The 24,227-nt window shown below is 46.6% G+C and overlaps 1 protein-coding gene across 2 annotated transcripts in view; it reads left to right on the top strand.

The window, feature by feature from the left end:
- TGFBR2 (transforming growth factor beta receptor 2) overlaps positions 1 to 24,227 on the top strand; it is an 89,006-nt gene that overhangs the window by 38,012 nt on the left and 26,767 nt on the right. For both annotated transcript variants that reach the window (XM_040246330.1, XM_040246331.1), the window contains exon 3: positions 3,282 to 3,472. In XM_040246330.1, coding sequence (XP_040102264.1) covers positions 3,282 to 3,472 — 191 coding nt within the window. The remainder of the gene's footprint in view (positions 1 to 3,281; positions 3,473 to 24,227) is intronic.

The raw sequence follows: 24,227 nt of genomic DNA, 5'->3' as shown, positions 1-24,227 counted from the left end.
GTGTTCGAGGAGAGGGACACGTGTGATGGGAGGTCCAGAAGCTTGCCAGCCAAGGGCTGGCGGGGGCAGGGAGCCAGTTAGTCCAGTAAAGAGGACGTGGGCTCTGCGGAGAGAGCGGAAGGGCTCTTGAGTGGGACATGTAGTAAATGGTTATGCCGAAACCTACAAGGCTGGAGAGACACACAGCTTTTCGAAGGGGATGGACAGACAGACTTGAGCTCAAGGTCAGTTGAGGTGTTCTCTCAGTCATGGTTTCCTGCCAGTGGGGCAGGTGCCCTTCTCTGGAAGCATCAGACCAAGGTCAAGACGGGGAGAGTGACCACTGGTCAGGTTCAGGGCAGGAAGCTTCAGATCCCGACCGGGTGACCCCAGGCTCCTCCTCCGTGTCTGTTCTCTGCTCACCCTTGCTTACATAGCCACTGGGGATGAGAACTTAACTTCTGCACCAAAAGCAGACTGTTTCATTCAGGGGAGGTTTCCCTACCTCTAGTCCAAGTGCAGGGGGTAGAATGTGAAGCGCGCGCTCCTGGCATTGATGGTTTGCTATCTCAGAAGGTGGGGCCCCGCTCTGCCCCCTCCATGTTTCAGATGTAGAGTAAACTGTCTGCAGAAAGACACATCCAGAGGCGAAGAGAGGGGATGCCAATGTGGGCGCTCTCCTGTGGCCCCACCCCTGCAGCACCGAGGCACTCACCCCGCGCCCTCCAGGGAGGGCCCTTCCCCTGCACTGACCAAGCTGGAGTCGCTCTGCCTCCAGGGACCAGCCACCTAGGACTGGCTGGTGCAGGGGCCTGAATGCTTGACCACATCACCTCAACTTGGGACGGCTCTGATGGGCCCTCCCAACCCCCAGCAGCCCACAGGGCAGCTGAGGCCTCATCGCAAACCCCTTGTCCACGCTCTGCAGCTTTGCGCCCTGAAGGGACATTTCCCCAAAGCACCTGCACGGAGCTCTCACAGCCTCAGAGTCTGCGTGCCGGGGCCTCACACTCAGACACAAGTCTGTGTTAGAAACAGCCGAGCGGGGGAATAGAAGACTGCTCTCTGTGATCTGCTCTAGTCTTCTCACTCGTTCCTTTGTTGAACTGAAGCCAGTTGTGCGCTCTCACCAAGTGAAATGCTTAAGTCCTTTTCAAGGATAGAAATATTTTGGAACCAATATTAATTTGATTACTGTGGTTCTTTCGTGCTGGATATTGACAGTCTTTTCAGTTGCAGGACAAAGAAGTCTGTGTTCATTTCCCTGTATTTTCCCTTTCTGTGCTTCAGTGAATCCAAAATGTTTTACACAGCGGGCCCTGTCTGTCCGGGGGGCGCTGTTACAGCGCTGAGTGGAGGAAGCCCTTAAGGACCTTACGGAGCCTCAAGGTTTTGTTGTTGTTGTTTTTTTCCTTTTGACTCATGTATATATGTAGTGAAGGAAGTGAAGTCTCTCAGTCGTGTCCGACCCTTTGCGACCCCATGGACTGTAGGCTGCCAGCCTCCTCCGTCCATGGGGTTTTGCAGGCAAGAAAACTGGAGTGGGCTGCCATTTCCTTCTCCAGGGGATCTTCCCGACCCAGGGATTGAACCTGGGCCTCCCGCACTGCAGGCGGTTTCCTTACCATCTGAGCTAACAGGGAAGCCCATGTATGTTTGCGTGTATCCATATATGTATGCCCCTCTTCTTTGGAGTCTTTCTCCGTATAGGTCATTTCAGAGCACTGAGTAGAGGCCCTGTGCTATGCGGCGGGTCCTTGTTAGTGTCAGTCGCATAGAGTAGTGCGTGTATGCAGTCCCCGGTTGCCGCCCCCGCCCCCGGTAACACATATGTGTTTTCCACGTCCGTGACTGCGCTTCTGGTTTGCCTCGGGTACTGAGGTTGAGCCCCCTCCCTGCGGTCCCTGTTCTGCGGTTAGTGGCGGTGAAAGGCGAGGACTCAGAGAGAACCGGCCCAGGGCTCTGGAGCAGCTTTTCTTCAAGCTCCCAGTTTCTTCCTTGTCCCATCCCAGGGCCCCTGGAAGCTTCGCAGAGGAACGATACCATGCCCTTCCCTGGGAGCTTGGGAGACTCAGCGTGCCTTCATTTTGTTACCAAAGTCAGACGCAGACCCCCCCAACACAGATGAGCACATACCTGTGTGCTCACCCACCTGCGTTCCCCCCGAGAGCCCTTGAGCTCTCTCCACAGCCCACACCCTATGGGGTAAGGAGGGCCTCTTGTTTCACGGCCACTGTTTTCCTCAAGGCCTCCCAATAACTTGGGGGTTAAGGGAAGGATTTTTTTAAGTGTGTTTTTCAAAATTATTTTTTAATTTTTATGCAGTTTTTAAAGGTCACACTCCATTTACAATGATGAGAAAATACTCCTATGCTCCCATCCTTGCATGTACCTTACACCCAGCAGTTTGTGCCTCCCACTCCCCCACCTCCTCACTGATTTGTTCTCTTTGTGAACCTGCTTGTGTTTTGTTACGTTCGCTGCTCTGTCGTGTTCCTTAGATTCCACATATAAGCGATATCATACAGTACTTGTCTTTCTGTGTCTTATTTCATTTAGCATAATTTCCCCCAAATCCATCCATGTTGCTGCAAACGGCAGACTTTGGTGGGGGAGTCTCTGGGCTGCCTGCTGAGCTGGGCTCCAAGCGTGCGGTGTGCAGAGACAGTCAGTTTATGGTGTCGGCACAGAAGGACGCCTTGCAGTTCTTTCCCACGTCGCTCTGTATTTTCCCTCATGTCCCTTTCTGTCGTGCAGGAAACCGCAGTTCTTCATCTGGAAGTTTCTTCTGTTGCCAGCCCCGCCAGCTGCTGGCTGGGACGGCGCCCTCACTCACGGAGCCCCGGGCCCAGCAAACAAAAAGAGCAGAACCCCAGCCTCTTTGCCAGACGCACTCCCTGAGAATAATTTAGCTAGATTCTGTCCAGCGAACTAGGGATGTGTTGGCAGCCTCACGGGGCGGTCAGGAGGGAAGGTTTAGAGTCACCCCCAGGAACTAGCCATCTCCTTTTCCCCCACGCCCTCCCTCTAATGACTGAATGAGTGATTTAAGGCTTCAAGTGTACTTTCCCAACAAGTGAGTCCCCGGGACAGCCGTCATGTTGTGGTCCTAAGTGGGCTCTGAGATAAGCAAAGGGGAGAGTGGAGTGGGTGGGAAGGCGCGGGAGGTGCTGGGCGAGCTGTGGGAGATGGAGCTGTGAGTGACGGAAGGCAGCGCCACTTAGAGACGATGTCCCGAGGTCGACGCGGCCCAGACCGCCTCGTTGGGGTCACGCTCACCTGCCTGCCTTCTCTGCACCCAGGAGGAAGAATGATGAGAACATCACGCTGGAGACGGTCTGCCACGACCCCAAGATTGCCTACCACGGATTTGTCCTGGATGATGCTGCTTCTCCCAAGTGCATCATGAAGGAAAGAAAGGGGTCGGGAGAGACCTTCTTCATGTGCTCCTGCAGCTCTGAAGAGTGCAACGACCACATCATCTTCTCCGAAGGTAAGTGTCCTCTCCGAAGCCTGCAGGCGCGGGTACGCCCTTCCGTGGCTGGTGGGAGCGGGCTCACAGGCCCCCTTACTTGCTGGAAAGAGGGGCTTAAGGGGTGACAGGGTCGGCTCCGGTCTGTATCCAGTCTGGCTCCTGGGGGCCACATTATGATTCTTCACCGTGGTTCTCCAGGCGCAGGGCCTGGAAAGGCAGTAGCGGCCTCACCTGAGAACTTGATAGAAGTGCAGGTTCTGGGCCCCAGCCTGGCCGTGGAACCGGAAACTCTGGGTGCACGACCAGCAGTCTGCGTTTAAACAAGCCTTCCGGGTGACTCTGATGCTGCTCAAGTTTGAGAACGACTGGTCCAGCGGTGGGGGGAGCTGTGTGATTCGGGAAGAGCCGTGCTTTGAGTCAGCTCACGTGGTCGTGTGCGCACGCTCACTCCTCGGATTTGTCTAAAGGGCACTTACCCTTTGTCGCGTTTGAGGAGGACTGCGGTGCAGAGGCAGTGAGGCCAGCCCACAGCTCAGCCAGTGCCCATCGGGGAAGTGCAGCAGCTGGCTAGTGTGGAAGGAGGGCACCCACGTTTCCTACAGTGTAGAAACATGTTCAGTGATTTTAAGGACAAAGGTAGTATATGCCCTTTACCGAATATACAGACAATCCAACAGTATATAACAACTTTAAAATGGAAGTACCTTCACCTGTTCCTGTACCCCCAGCCCAGCAGATGAGCTGTAGATGGCCTGCTGGGTGCACCCCTGTCTCTGCCTTCCATCCTTATTAGCCTTCCTTCCCTCCCCTCTTTCCCTACTCCGTCCCTCTCTCCTTCCTACTTACCTTCCCTCCCTCCATCTGCCCATCTGTCTGTCTGTCCACTCTGCCATCTGTCCATCCGTCTGTCCATCTACGTGTCCATCTGTCTATTCATCCGTCCATCTGTCTGGCCATCCATCTGTTATTCTGTCCATGCGTCCACCCACCTATCCATCTATCTGTCCATCCATTCATTGTACCCGCTCATCCATCTTTCAGTGCAAATAGTTAATCATACTATAGATATTACCTGGCAATATTTTTTTTTCACTCAGCCACTTTTATTCCTTTTCTAAACAAGATAATATATATAGATCTATTGTAACCTGTTAATTGCTATCTAGAATTGTATAAGCATATCTTCAAGTGACTTAACCATTCCCTTGTTGATAGATTGTTTTAGATATCTCCAGTTTTCCACTTAGTGCTACACTGACTATCTTAGTAAGAACATCTTACACATTTGTGCTAATATTTCTGCAAGATAGACTTCTAGAAATGAAATTTCTGGATCAGAGATATGCACAGTTTAAATTTGGATAATTTACTATTAAGTTGTTCTCATGCCCCCAAAGATACATAAGCGTATGAATTTCCATCTACTTTCTCCAACACTGGAGATTATGTCTTTTAATTTTTCCAAGCAGTAATGAAAATAATATTCTTTTGGTTTTAGAATTGTAAATCAGAATAAGGAAAAATTATTTTAGCCCTCCATAGGTCCAATTCAATAAACAGTCCTTTGGAAACCCAGGTGCTGGGCTGGCATCCTACCCCTTCTGCCGTGTGTGTGCCAGCTACGGGGCACGGTGAGCCTCTGCTTTGTGGTGCTCATGGGCGCTGCAGACCCCTCCTCCTCTGTGTCCTTTAGCCAGTTTCCCTCCCTTCCTGTTCAGCCTCCCGTCCGTGTGAAACTCTCAGCGTGCAAAGGCAGGTATCTGCACTTTGTTAGCACAGCACTTTTCAAAATCACTCCTCTCTCCTACCTTTTCCTCCTCCAAGCATGCCATTTCGTTTTTTCCTTATGTAATTTAAGTTAGGAGAGATGCTGCAACTAGATTTAATCACACTAGAACATGGCAACCCTGGTGTCCTGGTTTACCCTGTTAACCTTCCCCAAGTACTTCACCTTTAAAAAGAAGGCCCAGGCTAAGCCAAAAGAGTTAATCCCTAATAGTGGAATATCCATTCATATTTACTATCATCTGTGAAACTTTTCTTTGCTTTTGCATATTGGCTTATCCACAATGGAAGAATTTATTTCATTCAAAGTTGACAAAAGTTCACAAATGGCTTGAAAGTTGGATATATTTTATGTGTGTGTGTGTACTCCTGTATGCTCTTAAGGTGTTTATGACTTCAGTTTTCAGTGTATTTCCACTCATGTGATAATCATGGGCACGCGTTCATGTTTTCATTATCAGACTGTTTGTTTCCTTGTGAGGTGAGATAATCAGCATGAAGGCAGTTTCTCATTGTACAATTCAAGAAATCCAGCACAGCTGATGACTCAGATAGCTGAGTGATTTCAGAGTCTTCTGAAATGCTCCAGGGAGTATGCTTAAAAATAAGTCTTTCCTCTATGGTGGGATATTTTCCTCACCTATAACATCAGGTATTAGAACACTTTGGGATCGATTTCTCTTATTGCCACTATCTCTTCTTTATACTAAAGAATGAAAACTTAAAAAAAAATTGAAGTATAATTGACCTGTAATGTGTTATTAGTAATTACTGCTATATAGCAAAGTGATTCAGTTATACACCCACCCCGTCCCCCACACACTCATTCTTTTGTATATATTCTTTTGTGACTGATCATAGGGGACTGAATACAGTTCTCTGTGCTGTACGGTAGGCCCTCGTTGTTTATCCACTCTGTATATGAAAGCATACGTCTGTTAATCCCGACCTCCCAGTCGATCCTCTCCCAGCCCCGTCCCCCTTGACAACCACCAATCTGTTGCCTGTGTTCATGTTTCTGTTCCACAGATAGCTTCACTGGTGTCATAGTTTAGCTTCCACATATATGTGATCTCATACAGTATTTGTCTTTCTCTTTCTGACTTAGTATGACCATCTCTAGGTCCACCCAGGTTGCTGCAAATGGCATTATTCATTCTTTTTTATGGATGAGTTCAGTTCAGTTCAGTCGCTCAGTCGTGTCTGACTCTTTGCGACCCCATGAATCGCAGCACGCCAGGCCTCCCTGTCCATCACCATCTCCCGGAGTTCACTCAGACTCACGTCCATCGAGTCGGTGATGCCATCCAGCCATCTCATCCTCGGTCGTCCCCTTCTCTTCCTGCCCCCAATCCCTCCCAGCATCACAGTCTTTTCCAATGAGTCAACTCTTCGCATGAGGTGGCCAAAGTACTGGAGCTTCAGCTTCAGCATCATTCCTTCCAAAGAAACCCCAGGGTTGATCTCCTTCAGAATGGACTGGTTGGATATGTACCACCCGTTTATCCATTTATGTGTTGATGGACGTTTTGGTAACATTGCCAAACTAATCAGTCAACCCAAGAAGGATACAGTTGACCTTAAACCTGGTCATTTGGAAATGAGCTAAGTAATCTTTACTCAGTCCTTTCATGTGACAGAATTCCCCAATGAAATGGAGGTGTTTTTCCATAGTGGTAGTGAAGACATTTGTGTGTGTGTGTGGCACAGACTTTGTGCCAGCATGGGCACATAGAGAAGGTGAGGTGCCTTTTCAGGAATATGTCTTTGGTTTCCATGATAATGTTCACAGTACTTTTTCTGTGGAATTGTAACCATACTATCACCTAAAGCAGGAAGACACATAGGAATGCCTTCAGGATGCATTTCACAAGATGCTGTTCTGAACTGGATCTCCAAGGGAGCTGTTGGATAGCCTGAGGAACCCTGGACAAGGAGTAGAGAGGCATTAAACGGGTTCGCCTGCATCATTTTGCTCCTCAATTGTCTATTATGTTCATCTGCGGGGGTGAGAAGCTGGATCCCTGGCCATCCCATTCTCCTCCTGACTTAGAGCTGAACTTCTGGAAATGGCAAGGCCTCTTGGCCATGCGGGAAAGGGCATTAGCAGTAACCTCAAGCCTGGACTCTGAAAAGTTTGGTTTCAAGGCCAGAGGCCCACCCCCTTCTTAACTGGTGTGCAGCATACCTGAAACCCAGGCTGTGAAAATTCCTGAACAGCAGTATCAGTGGCCTCTCTCCTGGGTAGGAGCCTGGTGTGGTTGGTCTGCCTGTGCTGACTGCTTTCAGGCGCACTGCTTTGCTACAGGCATAACTTTTGACATCATACTGTACCATTTTTTCCAACTTTACTCAGGTATATTTAGCAAATAAAGTTGTACATATTTAAAGTGTACATCATGGTGACTTGATATGCATATACTTTGTGCAAGGATTTCCACTCCCCACCGCCCCCATCTAGGCAATTCACATATCCATCACCTCACATATTTGTCTTGTGTGTGAGATCATTTAAGTTCTACTCTCTTAGTAAATTTCAGTTGTACAATAATGTTATCACCTGTAGTCACCATGTTTTACACCAGATCCTCAATACTCATTCATCTTAGAGCTGACAGTTTGTACTCTTTTAAGAACCTCTCCCTATTCCCCCATTCTCCAGCCCATGGCAACCACCATTTTCTTTTTTTTTTTTTTGCTGACTTTTTCACATTTATTTTGCTTATGTTAAATGTGTGTATTCTTGGATTCAATTGGACCTAAGTTTATCTCTAATGTGGTTAAAAAGCACTAACTATAACACTGCAATCTGCAACCATTTTTCTGTTTTTATGAGTTAGCTTTTTTTTTTTAAGATTCCACATGTAAATTATACCACGAGGTATTTGTCTTTCTGTCTGGCTTATTTCATTTAGCATAATGTCCTCAAAGTCTGTCTGTAGTGTTACGAGCAGCAGGATTCCCCTCTTTTTCGTGGCTGGATACCACGCCATCGGGTATGCACAGCACATCTTTATCCATGCATCCCTTAACGGACACTGGGGTTGCTTCCACGTCTTGCTGACTGTTAATGACACTGCAGTGAGTACGGAGTACCGGTATCTCATTGAGATCCTGGTTTTGTTTCTTTGGATAAACGCCCAGGAGTGGAATTGCTGGGTCAAATGGAAATGCTGGTTCTCTTTTTCTGAGGAGCCTCCGTACTGCTCTCCACGGCGACTGCACCAGCTTACGTTCCCATCGACAGTATAGGGAGGTCCCTTTTCCTCACATTCTCGGCAGCGCTTGTCATCTCAGTCCTTTTTAGGGCCATAACTTTTTTATGCTGAAAGGAAGCCCATGCAGTTAGCTCGTCCAAACTCTTTTCATTTTACCCACAAAGAAATGGGTTTTTAGAGAGTGATGTATAAATTTCCCAAGATTTCACAGGTGGGTCTCCACCATGTGTCTGTGGGAGAGTTGGATAATTTGGTCTGTTTTTGAGGGAATACCATCAACCTCCCATGTTCGGGGGTGGGAGGGTTGCTTGTTAACAACTGTCTCACCCTCTGCAAGGCTATGGACAGGCACCTGGTCACTGAACTGTACCCAGACTTCCCATTCAGCCAGTCCGAGGCAGGAAGCTCATCCAGAGGCTGTACCGTTCACGGGCTTGGGAGAGGACTGATCTTCACAAATGATGACTAGTGGGATGCTCATCTTTTGAGATGATCGTGGTCTCCCCAGGGAGATTTTCTGGGTTCAGATCCCAGCTAAGCCATGTATAAGTGGTTTGTCCTTGGATGAAACAGTTTCAGTTTTCCCCTCTGAAAAATGGAGATAGAAAACAGTGCTCACTTTGAATAGGATTTCTGTGAGGATAAATATGTTTATTCATGTGTGGAACGTAGAATAAGGCCTGGCAGAGAGCAGGTGTGCTACACGTTCTGGCTGTAAAGAGTCACTGTTGTTTCCTTTGATCCATTTGAATCTTGTCTTTGGATTTAGCCAGAGGAATGAGGCGCTTTGTACCAACGTCGTGTTGCATTCTCCTTCCAGAAAATTCCTTCAGCAGACACGTGTATAGGTATTGTCCATCATCAGCAACAGCCCTGGGAATCAGAGGAAATCTGTCAAGAACGCTGTTGAGGAAACTATTCTCTGCATGTCACCTTGCTGAGAAAGCCGGGAGAAATTTCTCTCAGCTCTCTGCCTTGGAAAGATTATTCCCTTCATGAGGGTATATTTGCTTCTGATCTTCAGGACAGCTTGAAGCATAGAGAGCTTCAGATAGAGCAGGGATTAGCAAACTTCTTTGCTAAAGGACCAGTTCCTGATTATTTGGGGCTTCACAGGCCAGAGAGCCTCTGTGGCAGCCACAGGCAGTATGTAAACAAGTAGGACACAGCTGTGTTCTAATAAAACTTTATTTACAAAACATGGCTTCGGGCCAGCCCCTGATGCGGATGTCACGTTTTACTGTATTTCTCCCTACAGTGCTACCAGAAGAGCTTGAGTCATGCTTCTGGCAAGTATGTTGGTGTGGATTTTGTATACTGACATCACACGTTTGCCAGTTTTTCTGCATCTACTTTCCATTTGTCTTGATTCCAGCTCCCATTCTTAATTTTTCTTGGCCTTTCCCCTGACTGCATCTATCTCTAGGTTGCATGAGATTTTATATTTTTACAGGATGGAACTGTCAGTAAATACGTCAGTTATATCTAATTAACTTAGAAACCGGGGCTCTAGAAACCACTCTGACTCAGAGCTCACCCTATGTGGTTAAACAGCGATGCAGCATCCACGCAGCAATGTGAGTGCAGCTGGCTGCCCGCGAGCTGCCTGCAGGCCCCAAGGTACCCCAGAGGCCGAGCGCAAGGGGCCGGGGCTCCTGGTAGCCACAGAGTCTCCATCATTCCTTTCTCATTGTTGTCGAGTTTCTTTTAAATGAAAACAGACTCTTTGGTTTGCAAGCCTAAAGCTGGCAGGAAGACAGATGACTTTTTTTTACAGTATCAGACACGCGGTTTCCTGTCTCTGTTTAACTTGCTAGCAGATCATCTCAGCGAGCTGGGTCCCCGTGGACCTGTGTGCCCTTAATCCTGTCGCTTCGCGCCACCCAGCAGACCCACTCCGTGTGTGGACCACGTGCCTTGCACGCTCTGTGGGTGCGTCTTGGTCTGTGAGGCAGGGAGGGCTGGGATGTGCTGCCTCCTTCCTCTCCAGTCTCACTTTGCGTTCCTTCTGCTCCAGCAGGCAGGGGCTGGTTCCGAGGGGGAGAGCCTAGTTTCTGCCGGTAAAGCAGCAGCAGAATGCTGGTGCCGGGCGGCCCTGGGTGTGCTGCTGCCTGTGAGCGCGCCCTCGCCACTCAAAATAGCCGCCTCGCCAGCTGGGCCTTTTTGTTTCAAGGAAAACAAAGCAGATTTACTTTCTGGTCTCAAAGGAAAAGGAAAACAGTAAGTGTGGAAACGTGGTGGAGAAAAGTTGTTAGATGAGAAAGACAATTATGGATTAAAGTTCCACGTCTCATTCCTGGGAAAAGAAATCAGTTATTTGAGGTGATGACTCAGTGCTGAAAGAGCCTTGGATCATGAATGACTTAGAAGCACCCCCGAATCCCCGAGTACAGCCCATGTCTGGTCAAGGAGATGATAAAGATCGTACATGCCGGAGGGTACAGTGACTCAGTCCAGTGAGGCTTAGCGTGTATTTGAAGTGTCTTCAGGCAAAGCAACTGGCTTCTGTAGTTTTTTTCCCCTTTTCCCTAAGCAGCAAAGTAAACAGAGATGCTTTGAGGCCATGTGTGGTTGCCGGCTGTGAATATTTCTACCCTGGAACCTCATTCTGACGTGAATCACAGCCGAGTGGAATCCATTAAGGACGCAGTCTGTCTCGAGTCCCAGCCCCTGGATGTGAGTGGCCAGTGAGATGCTTGGGCCAGTGGGGCTGGCCTTGTTACAAGTCTCCCCTCTCCCAGCCGCCGCCTCGTGTTCTGTAAACAAGACACAGATGGGTGACGGTGAAAAGGGGCCAGGAGACTGTTTGCTCCTTTCCAAGTACCCCAATGTCCCACCAGTGGAAAAACACTGGAGTTAGCGAGCCACTGGGAAACTGACCCTCATTTCCGCCCGTTCTGAACCCCAGAGGCTGTATTTACCTCTAGTTGGATATCTGGCTGACTGGTTTTTCAGAAAACCTTTTCTGATCCTCAAATAACTCTTGCTCGTTGCTAATTATGTAAAATTTCAATGTTCCCAGCAATAATTATGCCTTACAAAAGCTAATATTAACTTTTAAAGAAACAATACATATTTGCTTCTCTACTTTAAAAAATATATACACACCTCTGTCGCTGGCTCAGTGTCAGGAACAAGGGACCCTCCACTTGGTGACTGAAATTCTTTTCACGACTTCTCTTTTTCTGGGGTCGTATCCTAGTCTGCTGTCAGGATGAGGTCGGTCTCGGCCTTGGCTGCACATTGGAAACACCTGAGAAGCTTTAAAAAATGACTCATTAACTGGGTCTTAGCCCTGCAGTTTTGGACTTAATTGGTCTGGGGCCTGGTGTCAGGATTAAAAAAAAAAAAAACAAAACAAAAAACCCCAGCTCACCAAGATATTCTAATATGTAGCCAGTGTTGGAAACCACTGAATTCAAGACAGTTTGTTCTGCCAAAGGGATTTATATTTTTCATCCTGTTCCCCATATAACCTGAAAGAGGATGGGAACAATTAGAGTGGCGGCCACCACAGGAAGTAGCCAGATTCAGCCCTTAAGGCCAGAGGAGCAGAAGAACAAGCAGGCCACACACCTGGGTCAGCCCTTCCCTGGGGAAGAGCCCGATCCCCTTATAGAGGCTATCACAGCGCTCGCCGCACTCCACGAGCACGCGCTTTGGAACGAGGCCAGGGTGGGCATCTCGGAACCGGTGAAATGACACAGTCCGGGTGGTGCATCTGCAGCCCTGAGGAGAGATGGCAGGGGTGGGGGCCGAAAACCAGCCAGAGCGTGCTTCAGGCGGAGCCAAAGGGAAGGCCGGGGGTGGAGGTGTTTTGGTAACGAGGCAGGTGTTGGTACTGTGCACAATTGATGTGCTTTCCTAAAGCCTTCTGGCCGCCCTGTTGGAGAAGGTAGTGCGGTCACTCCAGCCCAGCCTCTCTACCTTAAGGTCTCGCGAAAACGCGAAGGGCCCTGAGACAGGGTAGATGATACGGCCCAGACTGTTCTTTTCCAGCCAAGGAGCAGAATGAGAGAATTGGGGCAGCAGCGAGGAGGGGGGTCTACACCAAGCCCAGGCTGAGTGAGCGCCCGGAGGACTCTCCCTGGACAAGGGGGTGAGGAGATCCTGCTCCAGAGAGCGTGGTCAGCCCATGGAGAAAAGACGGTCATGAGATGTGTCCGCGTCGCAGGCAGAGCCTGGCTCCTTGTAGGCCCTGTCTCCTGCGGGAGGGACAAGCAGCACAGGGGCAGGAATGCTGCCAACGGGGACAGGACCCGGGCTCTGCCTGCCTGAAATGACCACGTGGGAAACCGGGCCAAACACACGTATGAGACGAGGCCTGTCCATCACACAGTTGATGGCAAGTAAGCAGCTTATCAGAATGCAGGCTCGGCATCTGCTCAGCGGGTTCAGAGGTGAGTTCAGGTCATTTTGAAACTGGAGACTTGGTGAAGACAGCGTAAGGGAGACAAGAGCACACAAGCTAGGAGTCGTCTTCATGCCTTGCTAAGAGCGGTGGGTGTCCTGCGTTACTACATTCCACGTGGTGGAGCTGGGTCTGGTGAAACGTCACAGAGAATCTTGAGGAACAAGAATGATTTCGGAGAACAGATCACTATACTCAGAAAAAGGACCCAGCGTATATGGGGTGCCTGCTTCTTGCTGGGTGGGGAGATTTTAGGGTCTGATAAATATGAGTGTGATAAATAGGTCTTTTCAGGAGTGACTGAAGAAAATAGAGATGTTGAGCCTGAAAAAGATGATTTAGGGAAATGGGCTAAATGCCCAGCAACAGTTTGAGAACTCCCATCCCATAGCAGAGGGAGGCACTGTGTCATCTTTTGCTTCAGAGAATAGCAGGAAAGCTGGTAAGCGGGCTTATGGGAAGGCCATACCTGATTATAAAGAGTGTGTTTTAGAATAACCCAGTGTTAAGACTTTCTCCTAAGATGTCTGTCGGGGTGTAGAGTATGGGGTGACTTATAGAGGAGTGGAGTCCTGCTGTGGTTACTTTGATGGCAGGTTTCCTCTGCACCTCTCAGGAGTGTTCTGAAGAGGTGTCATCCTGGAGTAGACTGCCTGAAAGGCCCTTTTCGGGGGAGAGAGGAAGGGAAGAAGTAAGTAATGGAGACTGGAGTGGGATGTGAGGAGGGAGGCAAAACTTACTTCTGAAATATGTAGTTAGAAGAAAGCAATCACATGGGCTGGAGAGAATTCATCATTTGGGGAAAAAGTGTTCTCGAAGTCTGTCTAGTGTCAAACAATGCTGTCCACATGCTGGAAGTTTAATTAGGCCCTGCATGAGCTCCTGGCCTTCTGTTGTTTAATTAAAATGGTTTTTTACTGTTTGGCTGAATTTGTTTACTTTTTCTTGAGATGATGGATAGGGAATTATCTCTCTCTCTGCACTCCCCCTGCAGTTTTTCTACTAGAACATTCTCATGGGCCATTTTCTCATTGGCTGGCAGTGTATGGTTGTCCTAGGGCTTTGCCAACAAGTCCTGTCTGTGGCAGACTCCCAAGGGATGTTCGCTGAAGCAGTGCTTCTCAAACCGGAGTGTGTAAGTGAGTCTCATAGAGGACTCCCTCACACGCAGGGCTGCTGCTGCAGGGTGAGATGCGGAGTTTCCCCAAGTCCCCAGCTGGTGCCTGCTGACTGCGCTGGTCTGAGGGCATACCCTGAACAGCAGCGTTCCAGGAGATTCTTTTTGTACCATGCCGTCAGTATTTTTAAAGATGAGAAAATATACAAAATTTTGGAACTCCCAAGTTAGAAAGTATGTATATATAGTAACTCCCGGATTAGAAAGTATATATGTAGTATGATGGATGAGGACGTAAGGGAGAGACGGGGCAAGAACAGAGGAAAGCTAATAGGATGTGGATGTCGCAGAATAAGGAGGCAGTTTGCTTTGCTTCTTACGATAGCCTGTATATTTTCTTCTAGGGATCCATGTCCTCTAGGGGCCAGGGCTGTGACTCAGTAATGCTTCCCTTGTTTGTTGAGTGAACACACTTGGAACTTACCCAGTAAATGTTTACGGGATGTTGGTACCTTTTGTTCACTTTCAACATCTTTATTATAACTGGGTCCAACATCACTAGATATGTGGTAAAACTGTGTTTTGCCTCTGGGAAAACAGAATTCAAACCAGATAGCCAAAAAGCACCTGCCTCTCTTCTCTTAGTATAGCCAGACTGACTCCCTCCATAGCCTTCTACCTGCTTTTTTTTTTTTTTTTTAATTGAGGTATAGTTGATTTACAGTGCTGTGGGTGTTTGAGGTGTGCAGCAAAGTGGCTCAGTTATATATACATATATACATATACACACACACACATTCTTTTCCACTGTAGATTATTACAAGGTATTGAATATAGTTCCCTGTGCTATATGGGTCCTTAATTGTTTACCTGTTCTATATGTAGTATCAATTGTTTGTACCTACTAATCCTATATTCCTAATTTATCCCCTCTCCCACACTTTCCCCTTTGGTAACTCTAAGTTTATTTTTGAAATCTCGGAGTCTGTTTCTGGTTTGTTAATTCGTTCATTTGTATCGGTTTTTAGATTCTACCTGAAGTGATATCATATGAAATTCGTCTTTCTCTGTCTGACTTACTTCACTTGGTGTGATCATCTCCAGGTCCACCCATGTTGCTGCAAATGGCATTATTTCATTCTTTCTAATGGCTGAGTACTATTCCATCACACACACACACACACACACACACACACACACATGCACGCACACACACGCACACACACACACACACCATGCCTTCTTTTACTGTTGATGGACATTGTGGTGGCTTCCATGTCTTGGCGATTGTAAATAGTGCTACATGGGATAACATATTTCTCCAGATACATGCCTAGGAGTCAGATTGCCAGATTGTATGATAGCTTTGTTTTTAAGAAACCTCCATACTGTTCTCCACAGTAGCTGTTACCAATTTACATTCCCACCAACAGTGTAGGACGGTTCCCTTTTCTCCACGTCCTCTCCAGCATTTCTTGTTTCTAGATTTTTTGATAATGGCCATTCTGATCAATGGGAGGTGGTACGTCATTGTAGGTTTGATTCGCTTTTATTTAATAATTAAAGTACTGATCATCTTTTCATGTGCATTTTGGATATACATATGTCTTCTTTGAAAATATGTCTATTTAGCTCTTCTCATTTTTTTTCAGAATTAAAAAAAATATTTACTTCTGGCTGTGCTGGGTCGTCTCTCGTCGTGGTGCACGGGCTTCTCTCGTCGCGGTGCACGGGCCTCTCTTGTCGCAGAGACTGGGCTCCAGGTCATGTGGGCCTCCGGAGTTGCGGCCTGTTGGCTCAGTAGCTGTGGCTCTGGGACTCCTGAGCACAGGCTCTGTAGTTGTGGCACGCAGGCTCAGTTGTTCCGCGGGCTGTGGGATCCTCCTGTGTCTGGCTGAACCCGTATCCCCTGCATCGGCAGATGGATTTTTCACCACTGAGCTACCAGGAACAACCCCGCCCGCTTTTTTGATTTTTTTTTTTTCTTAATATTGAGCTGCACGAGCTCTTTGCATGTTTTAGAGATTAATCCCTTGTGGGTCGCTTCATTTGCAGACCTTGTCTCCCGTTCTCTGAGTTGTCTTTTTGTTTCTTTTGCTGTGCAAAAGCTTCAGAATCCCAAGTTCTTGAAAACCAACTTCTACCACGCTGCTTCCCCTAAGTATACAGAATGATAACTGGCAGGTTTTGGTTTTGTTTTTTTCTTTCCATGCTGCATGGCTTGTGGGATCTTAATTTCTCAACCAGGGATAGAACCCAGACCCTTGCCAGTGAAAGCACAGAGTCCCATCACTGGACTGCCACTGTAGAATCTACTTTGATTATTCTTAGGGGTTTCTATTGCCTGGTAAAATATTACTAGTTTAAGTCTAGAACTTTTTTTTCTAGACTTCTATTGACAATTTTTTCTTCAAATTGTCAATAAAGGCAACTTGTAAGTGTGTATTAAGAAAATCATGAAATCGAATCTCAGCTCGATGTAGTGTCTGGTTTAGAGGCAAAGAAGTAACATGAAAAGTACAATACCTTTCTTAGATTGTAGACTTGGAAAGCTCAAGAGAAGTTTCCCTTCAAGGGCTGCAAGGAGTTGAAATTCAGGATTTGAAATTCAGTCACTGTTGGGTAATGTCCTGTACAAAAGGTGACCTTAAACCCCAGGCAGCCAACACAGCAGGGCAGAGATATGATTTGGGGATATACAGGACACTTGGGATAAAACTTCTCAAGCCGTTTTAACAAAATGTACTTTGTGTTGGTCTCTTTGGAAATAATAGGGTTTTTGGACTGAATGAAGAGTGCTTTAAATATTGTGAGCTTGTCTTCCTGATGCCACATCATCCCTTACATATAAATTGTATCATCAGAAAGGCAGTTGCCTGTGAGTGGCTCTGTTCATACAGTAGATGAGCAAGCCCAGTGACATTTGGAGACTAAACAACACTGATCAGGTGTAAAGGACCAAGTGAGATGAGCCTATCTGGGTAGACCTTCTTACCTGGTATGGCACATTCCACCATTCTGCCTCCCAGTACTGGTTGGTCGGGATGTAAGTCATGTTGAGTAGAAATAGCTCTAGCTGGCCTCAGTGCCTGAGCTGTTTTTCAAAGGAATGCATTTGAAATATCCCCATTAGAATAAGGTTTGCTGAAGATTGTTGGTATGTATTCCTTATGGAGGCCTTTTGCTTTATCATATACTTTCTCTGTATCTACCGAATTGATCATACATTTTTTTTTCTCCTTTAAATTATTAGTGTGGTCAGTGATAGGAGTTGTTTTCTTTGCATATTTGTTTTTAATTTAAAATAATACTTTTATAGCTTTGGCTGGATTTGGATTGCTAACATTTTTATTCTTGGTGCTAGTGGTATGAATGCCAATGCAGGAGACATAAGAGACAAGGGTTTGATCCCTGGGTCAGGAATATCCCCCTGGAGGAGGGCATGGCAACCCACTCCAGTTATTCTTGCCTGGAGAATCCCATGGACGAGGAGCTTGGCAGGCCATAGGGTCGCAAAGAGTCAGACATGACTGAAGCAACTTAGCACTGCACAACACACCAATTTTATTTAGAATTCATTTTTCAAATCGTAGTATGTGAGTGAGATTGTTCTGTAATTTTCATATATTCTTTTTGGTTCTGGTCGTCCTGTTTTCAAAGTATGAGACACAGTGCTTTTCCTATTTACTGAGTTTGGGTGACATTGAAATGACCTATCCTTGAAAGCTTGGTGGCTCTCAACTTCATCTGAGATGGGTGTGTATTAGGGGCTTTGAGGGGAACATTGTTGCTCCCATGTTTTTGGATACTTTCTTCCCCAGTTTCTACTGGGAAAAAAGAAACTTTCAGATAAGCTGAAAGAATGCAACCATGAGCCCCTGTGTACCTTTTCCCTTTCCATTTGCCGCCTTCTCATCCCCGTGGGTATTTTCAGGAGTGGGGGTATATTACAGTCACAGTTCAGTTTCCCCAAAGCAGTGAGGTCATTGCTGGTCCAGTCAAGGACCAGGCATGGCCTTCAGTTGTTCTGACTCTTCCATGTGTCTCTGATTTTTTGTGACTTTGACTTTAAACAGGTGGACCACTGATTTCATTGAGGCACATTCTGGATATATCTGATGGTTCCCCACTTGTTTTGACAATGGTCAAACATTTCTATAAAAAGTCCACTGGCATTTTTATTGTAGGAAGTTTAGGGGGTTGACAATTCTGCAAAAAACAAACTCTGACATGTGTATCCAGTCACTGGTACTAAGAAATTTGACAGTGAATCATGGGCTTTAAAAAAGATTCGAAATTACAGTTGTACTCTATAACTACTCAATTTCTTTAATGTTTGTAAGATTATTCAATTTTTTGGGCTCAGTTTTAGTAAATTACACATATTAATTTTTAGGACGTTGACCAGTATTGTTTAAGTTTTCAAACTTACTGGCAAAAAGTTTTTCCGGTGCCTGAGAGTCTGTGTCCCCAGGCCTCTGTCTGCCCTTCGCTGCACATCAGTGTCACCAAGGTTCATCTGCTGTGTTGGTCACTGCAGCAGAGTCTATCCAGAGTGTTGCTGATCCCTCCTGTGTCTTTGTTTTCCATTCCTCTGATTTCAGTGTTTCTCTTTACTCTCTTTCCTTCTCTTTGACTGTATACTCTGGTCCTTTCTCTAAAAGTTCATTTTGAACCCTCTGTTGGCTGAAGATCCTGGGAGCTACCGTCAGCATCCCTCTTGAGGGACATTCCCCCTGCAGCTGGCCACTGCCTGCCATATCAGCCTCCACTGTACACACAGGATCCCCGTGCGCGTGTCTAGGAAGTGACCTGCCACGCCAGCCTCCGCTGTACACACAGGATCCCCGTGCGCGTGTCTAGGAAGTGACCTGCCATGCCAGCCTCCACTGTTCACACAGTATTCCCGTGTGTGTGTCTAGGAAGTGACCTGCCACGCCAGCCTCCACTGTTCACACAGTATTCCCGTGTGTGTGTCTGGGAAATGAGACCTGATTCAGATCCAGCAGCGTGGCTACAGGACTTCAAAATGATCCACATGAAACCAGTGCTTGGCATTTAGTAGGTTCTCAGTAAATGAAAGCTGTAGTTTTAAATATCACCATTAACCCAGTGGTTTTAGACAGGAAATTCTCCCTTCCCCCAGCCTCTCTCTCCTGAGCACAGCTTCCTTGTTTGGCTCTCAGCCAGTTGCATATATATCCTGTTGCTTTAGATGCACATGCTGGCATGGGGGAGTCTCTGTGGTTGGGTCTCACTGCCGGCTTCAAGAAGCTCTGTGGTTGCCTTGCAGTGTTCAACAGTGCACCGAGGCACATAGAGAGCGAGCATCTGTAGCCCTTTCTGTTGCTTGGGTCACTTCGTGCCTTGGTAAATTTCTGCCCAGACTGCTTCACTGAGTCAGAGGAATTGCAGAGCCAATTCAGCTAGCGAAGTAAGCGCACATCTCTCATGGTCAGCTCTGCTGATTTGGTTTTTATCCAGATGCATTAAGCAATCCATATAGGCATTTTCACTCTTGACCTTAGTTTAATGTCTTTTTCACTATGTGATTTTTTTGAAGAAAAAATAAATTATAGAGATTCAGTGTTAAGTTCCTTTTGGCAAGCAGCGATGGATTTGGGCCTCACAGAGGACTTGAAAGAGCTTGGGAGTGACCTCTTTTCATTGTGGTGTGTGTGTGGGGGATTAGGCAAGTTGTTTACTTTTAAATTACTCAGGAGGAACCTATACCAAGGACATTCCCCTTGAGGTTTTCTGCCAGTTTGTATGTTTTTATGGCATACTAACATTTATCTTTGACATTTGTCCTTAAAAATATTTATTTATCAAGATTCTGACATTTGCAAATGGCTCTTTATTTGCAGCTTACTTGGGCTCCTGTATGTGGGACACATTTGGTTGGAAATTTGGGGAATTACCAACCTAGATAGCATATTGAAAAGCAGAGACATTACTTTGCCAACAAAGGTCTGCCTAGTCAAGACTATGGTTTTTCCAGTGGTCAGCACCGAAGAATTGATGCTTTTGAACTGTGGTGTTGGAGAAGACTCTTGAGAGTCCCTTGGACTGCAAGGAGATCCAACCAGTCCTTTCTAAAGGAGATCAGCCCTGGGTGTTCTTTGGAAGGAATGATGCTAAAGCTGAAACTCTAGTACTTTGGCCACCTCATGTGAAGAGTTGACTCATTGGAAAAGATTCTGATGCTGGGAGGGATTGGGGGCAGGAGGAAAAGGGGACGACAGAGGATGAGATGGCTGGATGGCATCACCGACTCTATGGACGTGAGTTTGAGTGAACTTCGGGAGTTGGTGATGGACAGAGAGGCCTGGCGTGCTGCGATTCATGGGGTCGCAAAGAGTCCAACATGACTGAGCAAGTGAACTGAACTGAAACAGCCTGTTGGGTCCATTGCTGGGGAGACAGCTTGGTGGTGTGGAGAGAACACGGGCTCTGGAGCCATCAGACCTGCAGGAAATGGGGCCCTCTCAGTTTCTCCCCTGCCCACTCCAACGCTCACTCTGCCTTCCCTCCTTTCCACCTTCCCCTCCCTTCCCTCCCGTAGCCTCCTCTGTAAACTAGGCAGTGAACAGAAGGCTGCTGGGGAAGTAAAGTGAGATGCTGCTGATACAGTGAGGGACCCAGGACTCAGCTCAGTAAAACCCATAAGGGGTTGGTTACCTCCACCGTTCTTCACAGAGTTCAGAGGAGGGTTTCCCATCCTTGTCCACTGCAGAGCTCCCCACACAAGGGCAAAATCTACCCTTGTCCCTGGGGTACAACACACCACCCCAGGAGGAACACTCGTTGGCACCATTTCTCCCTTACTCAGTTCCTGCAGAAACAGAGGCGTCTGGAAGTTTCTGCTCCAGGAAACCCAGGCAGAGAGACCAGCACTCAGTGCCTTCACTCTGCCAGAGCTCTCTGGTGCTGTGCATGCTGTTCATGCTGGGACTCCTAGCAAAGCCTGTGGATCTCTTCACAGTGATGTCTTTAAAACAGCACACACAGAAATTCAAAGAAAATCCAACATAGAGTCATACAATTAAACCATACAAGGGACTTAAGAAATTTGTGATGTAGTAATCTTTGCTTCTATAGTAATGGTTTAAGTAACAAGATCTAGCATCAGATGGAACAAACTGGAATGGCTAAGTGCTACATATAGAGGATTCGTTGAGGCCTCTGCAAGAAACGTTAACACGGCATAAAAATATCTGTGGTTTCTCTTGGTGACAAAGTTATGGCATGGCTCATGCTGGGAAATGTGAAATTTTAGTTAAAGATTAGAGAAAATAAAAGGTATCATTTTGCCCACGCAAGTTTACAGGCCCACTGAATTCTGTCTCTGGAGCCGAGGCTGAGAGCCACCTTTGTGTGCACCTGGGAGGCATCCCCTCCTTTGTAGGAACCCCAGAACTCAGTGTGGCTACTGTTTTCCCGTGTTGCAACAAGGGAGTGTAAAGTGAACCTCGGGTTCTGAGCACTGGTTACCTGTGTGTCCAAGTAGTTCATAGAGAGTACTGATCTTTGATCTCGGGCGTCCTCGGCCTGCAGCGTCTTGGAGCGGGGCTTGGGTTCCCATCCAGAGACTGGGGCTGGGCTGCAGCAGCAAAAGCACTGGACCGTAGCCACGAGGCCAGTGGTCACTGACAAGGGCCCTGGCCCTTCGGCTCTGCAGGAGAGAACTTCCACAAAGGTGGAGCGCAGTGAAGCCAGCGCAGTGTTTTATTAGCAGGAAAGAGTACAGTATGTATGGATCGACACACAGGCAGACTGAGAGGGAGAGTCCCTGAGTCGCATCCTCATGGCAGTTTAAATCACTTATATGGGGCATTTTTCCCCAGTTTTCCTTTGGCCAGTCATTTTGATTTGCCTGGTTCACAATCCGTATTTGGTATATCTCAGGATCCTCCCAAGTGTGCGCACACGTCTCTTAGCCAAGATGGATCCTCTGGGTAGAGCATCCCATGACATAGCTCCCTCTCCGGCCTGCAGGGAGCTTTTCTGTGCACGTGTGGTCGGGAAGGTTTCCTGACTTTCGGAATGAGAAGTATGTGGTTTGAGCAGGGCCCAGCCTTCTCCCTTAATTGTCCTGCTATTCTTGTCTTAGAGTTTTAGTCAGTAGAGAATGAATTTCCAGTTGCTTTATCCTGCAGGGGGGCCCATCTGCCTCCTCCCTCAGTACCAGTAGTTCAGCAATTATATCCTAGTTCCCTACGTGCTGTGTCCTGTGATGTTGGGTGCTGAGAGAAGAAAGCAAAAAGGTTTAAGGTTGTTCCTTGTGTAAGACTTTTGATTCCCAGACAGGAGAGACTTGCACAGTGGCAGGAACACTGCTCAACTCTGGTTCTTCGTTAAGAACCGAAGGGAGCAGTCTGCACACCCAAAGGTGCCCCTTTGGATGCCCTGGGATCACTTAGTGGATGGCCTGAAGTCACTTAGGCCAGCCCCAAGTGAAGATAACCACTTCATCAAATTGAGCGCTTGTATAAAGGCATTCTTAATTGGCTCCCGGTGATGTGAAGTTTAGAAACAGTATGGCATGGGGTTAAGAGCAGGCATCTCTAATCAGAGTCTGAGAATCTGCAGAATGGGGTTTATAATAATAGCAATATCTATCTCATAGGGTTTTCTGTCAATTAAATATAAATATTATATAAAACTCTTGGCACACAGAGAAGTATATAATTTGTATTCGGTTTATTTTTCTATGTGTAATTGGGGGTTGGCAAGAAGAAATACTTCCTGCTGGTCCCTGAGTGAAGGTGAAGCTGACTTGTACCTGCTATACCCACAGCTGCTGGTTTTTCTAGGAGCAACTCAGGGGTTAACTCTGAGAGGGTGTGGGTGGCTTCTGTTTAGATAAAGCCACATCCCAGAACTTCCTTTCAGCCAGATTTGCTATTGTTAGGGTTTTTCACCACCTCTTTGAAGTTTCAAGACTGACAGATGTTAATAGATAATTCCCTCCCCACCAAATTTTTATGTGTAGGTTTTCAAAAAGAAATCACAGGAAATTTGAGGGGAAGGTAACATTTGGTTTCTGATATTGAAAGGGGGATTTCTAGAGTCTTCTTTAAGCAGTAAATTTCAGATTTCTGTTTCTGTGTTTCCTTTAACCCGAAAAAGACTAGAAATCAGCAAGGAATGTTCTTTTTCATAAATGGACAGGAATTGGAAAATAATCAGTGATACATGAACAGTTCATTTGGATGTTTTACCCCCTTTAATGAATTGGACACACAGCTAAATAATTATGCAATTAATATTTAGGAATTTTTCATTGAGTTGTTTTCTCATACATAAAAGAATATTCATGTTGGAGGAACAAGACAGGTCTTCAGATTTCCCCGGTCCATTGCAGGTTGTTAAAATAGCACCAGTAGAAGGGGGGCGAGCAGACTTCTTCTGTAAAGGGCCAGGTAGTAGATGTTTTAGGGCCAGAAGTGAGCTCTGTTGTATGAGCTACTTAGTGTCTTTTTTTTTTTTAATTTAAACAGCCCTTTAAAAATGGAAAATCCATCCCTCTTGAGGCTGAACTAGAGCAGCCCCTTTCCCCTGGGGCCATAGTTTGCCGACCCCTGCTGAACAGCGTGGAGAATGGGAGGGAGTTTTTAAAATTGAAGTCTAGTTGATTTACAGTGTTGTGTTAATTTCTGCCGTACAGCAAATTAACTCAGTTATACATATATATATGTACATTCCAATATGTATATATAAAGGAATATATTTATACATATATACATTCCCTTTTTCCTATTTTTTTCCATTATGGTTTATCATAGGATACTGAATATAGTTTCCTGTGCTAAACAGTAGGACTTTGTTATTTATCCATCGTATACATACTAGGTTGCATCTGCTAACCCCAAACTCCCAATCCATCCCTTCCCCAACCCTCTCCCTCGGGCAAGCACAGGTCTGTTTGTTATGTCTGTGATTCTGTTTGTTTCAGAGATAAGTTCATTTGTGTAATAGTTTAGATTCCATATGTAAGTGATAACATATTGTGTTTGTCTTTCCGTCTGACTTTACTAAGGGTGACAATCTCTAGCTCCATCCATGTTGCTGCAAAAATGGCATTTTGTTCTTTTTTATGGTTGAGTCATATTCTGTTGTCTATATGTACCGCATCCCCTTTATCCAAGAAGGGAGGGACGTGGTCTCATTAATCATTCATCGAGCTTCTACAGGAAACATCTGCTCAGCATCTAAGTGCCCTGCGCCAGCTGCTGAGTA

Source organism: Oryx dammah, unplaced genomic scaffold, assembly GCF_014754425.2.
Source record: "Oryx dammah isolate SB20612 unplaced genomic scaffold, SCBI_Odam_1.1 HiC_scaffold_9, whole genome shotgun sequence".
NCBI lineage: Eukaryota > Metazoa > Chordata > Mammalia > Artiodactyla > Bovidae > Oryx > Oryx dammah.
Note: the sequence above shows the minus strand (reverse complement) of the source record. Positions and strands in the feature narration are given on the sequence as shown.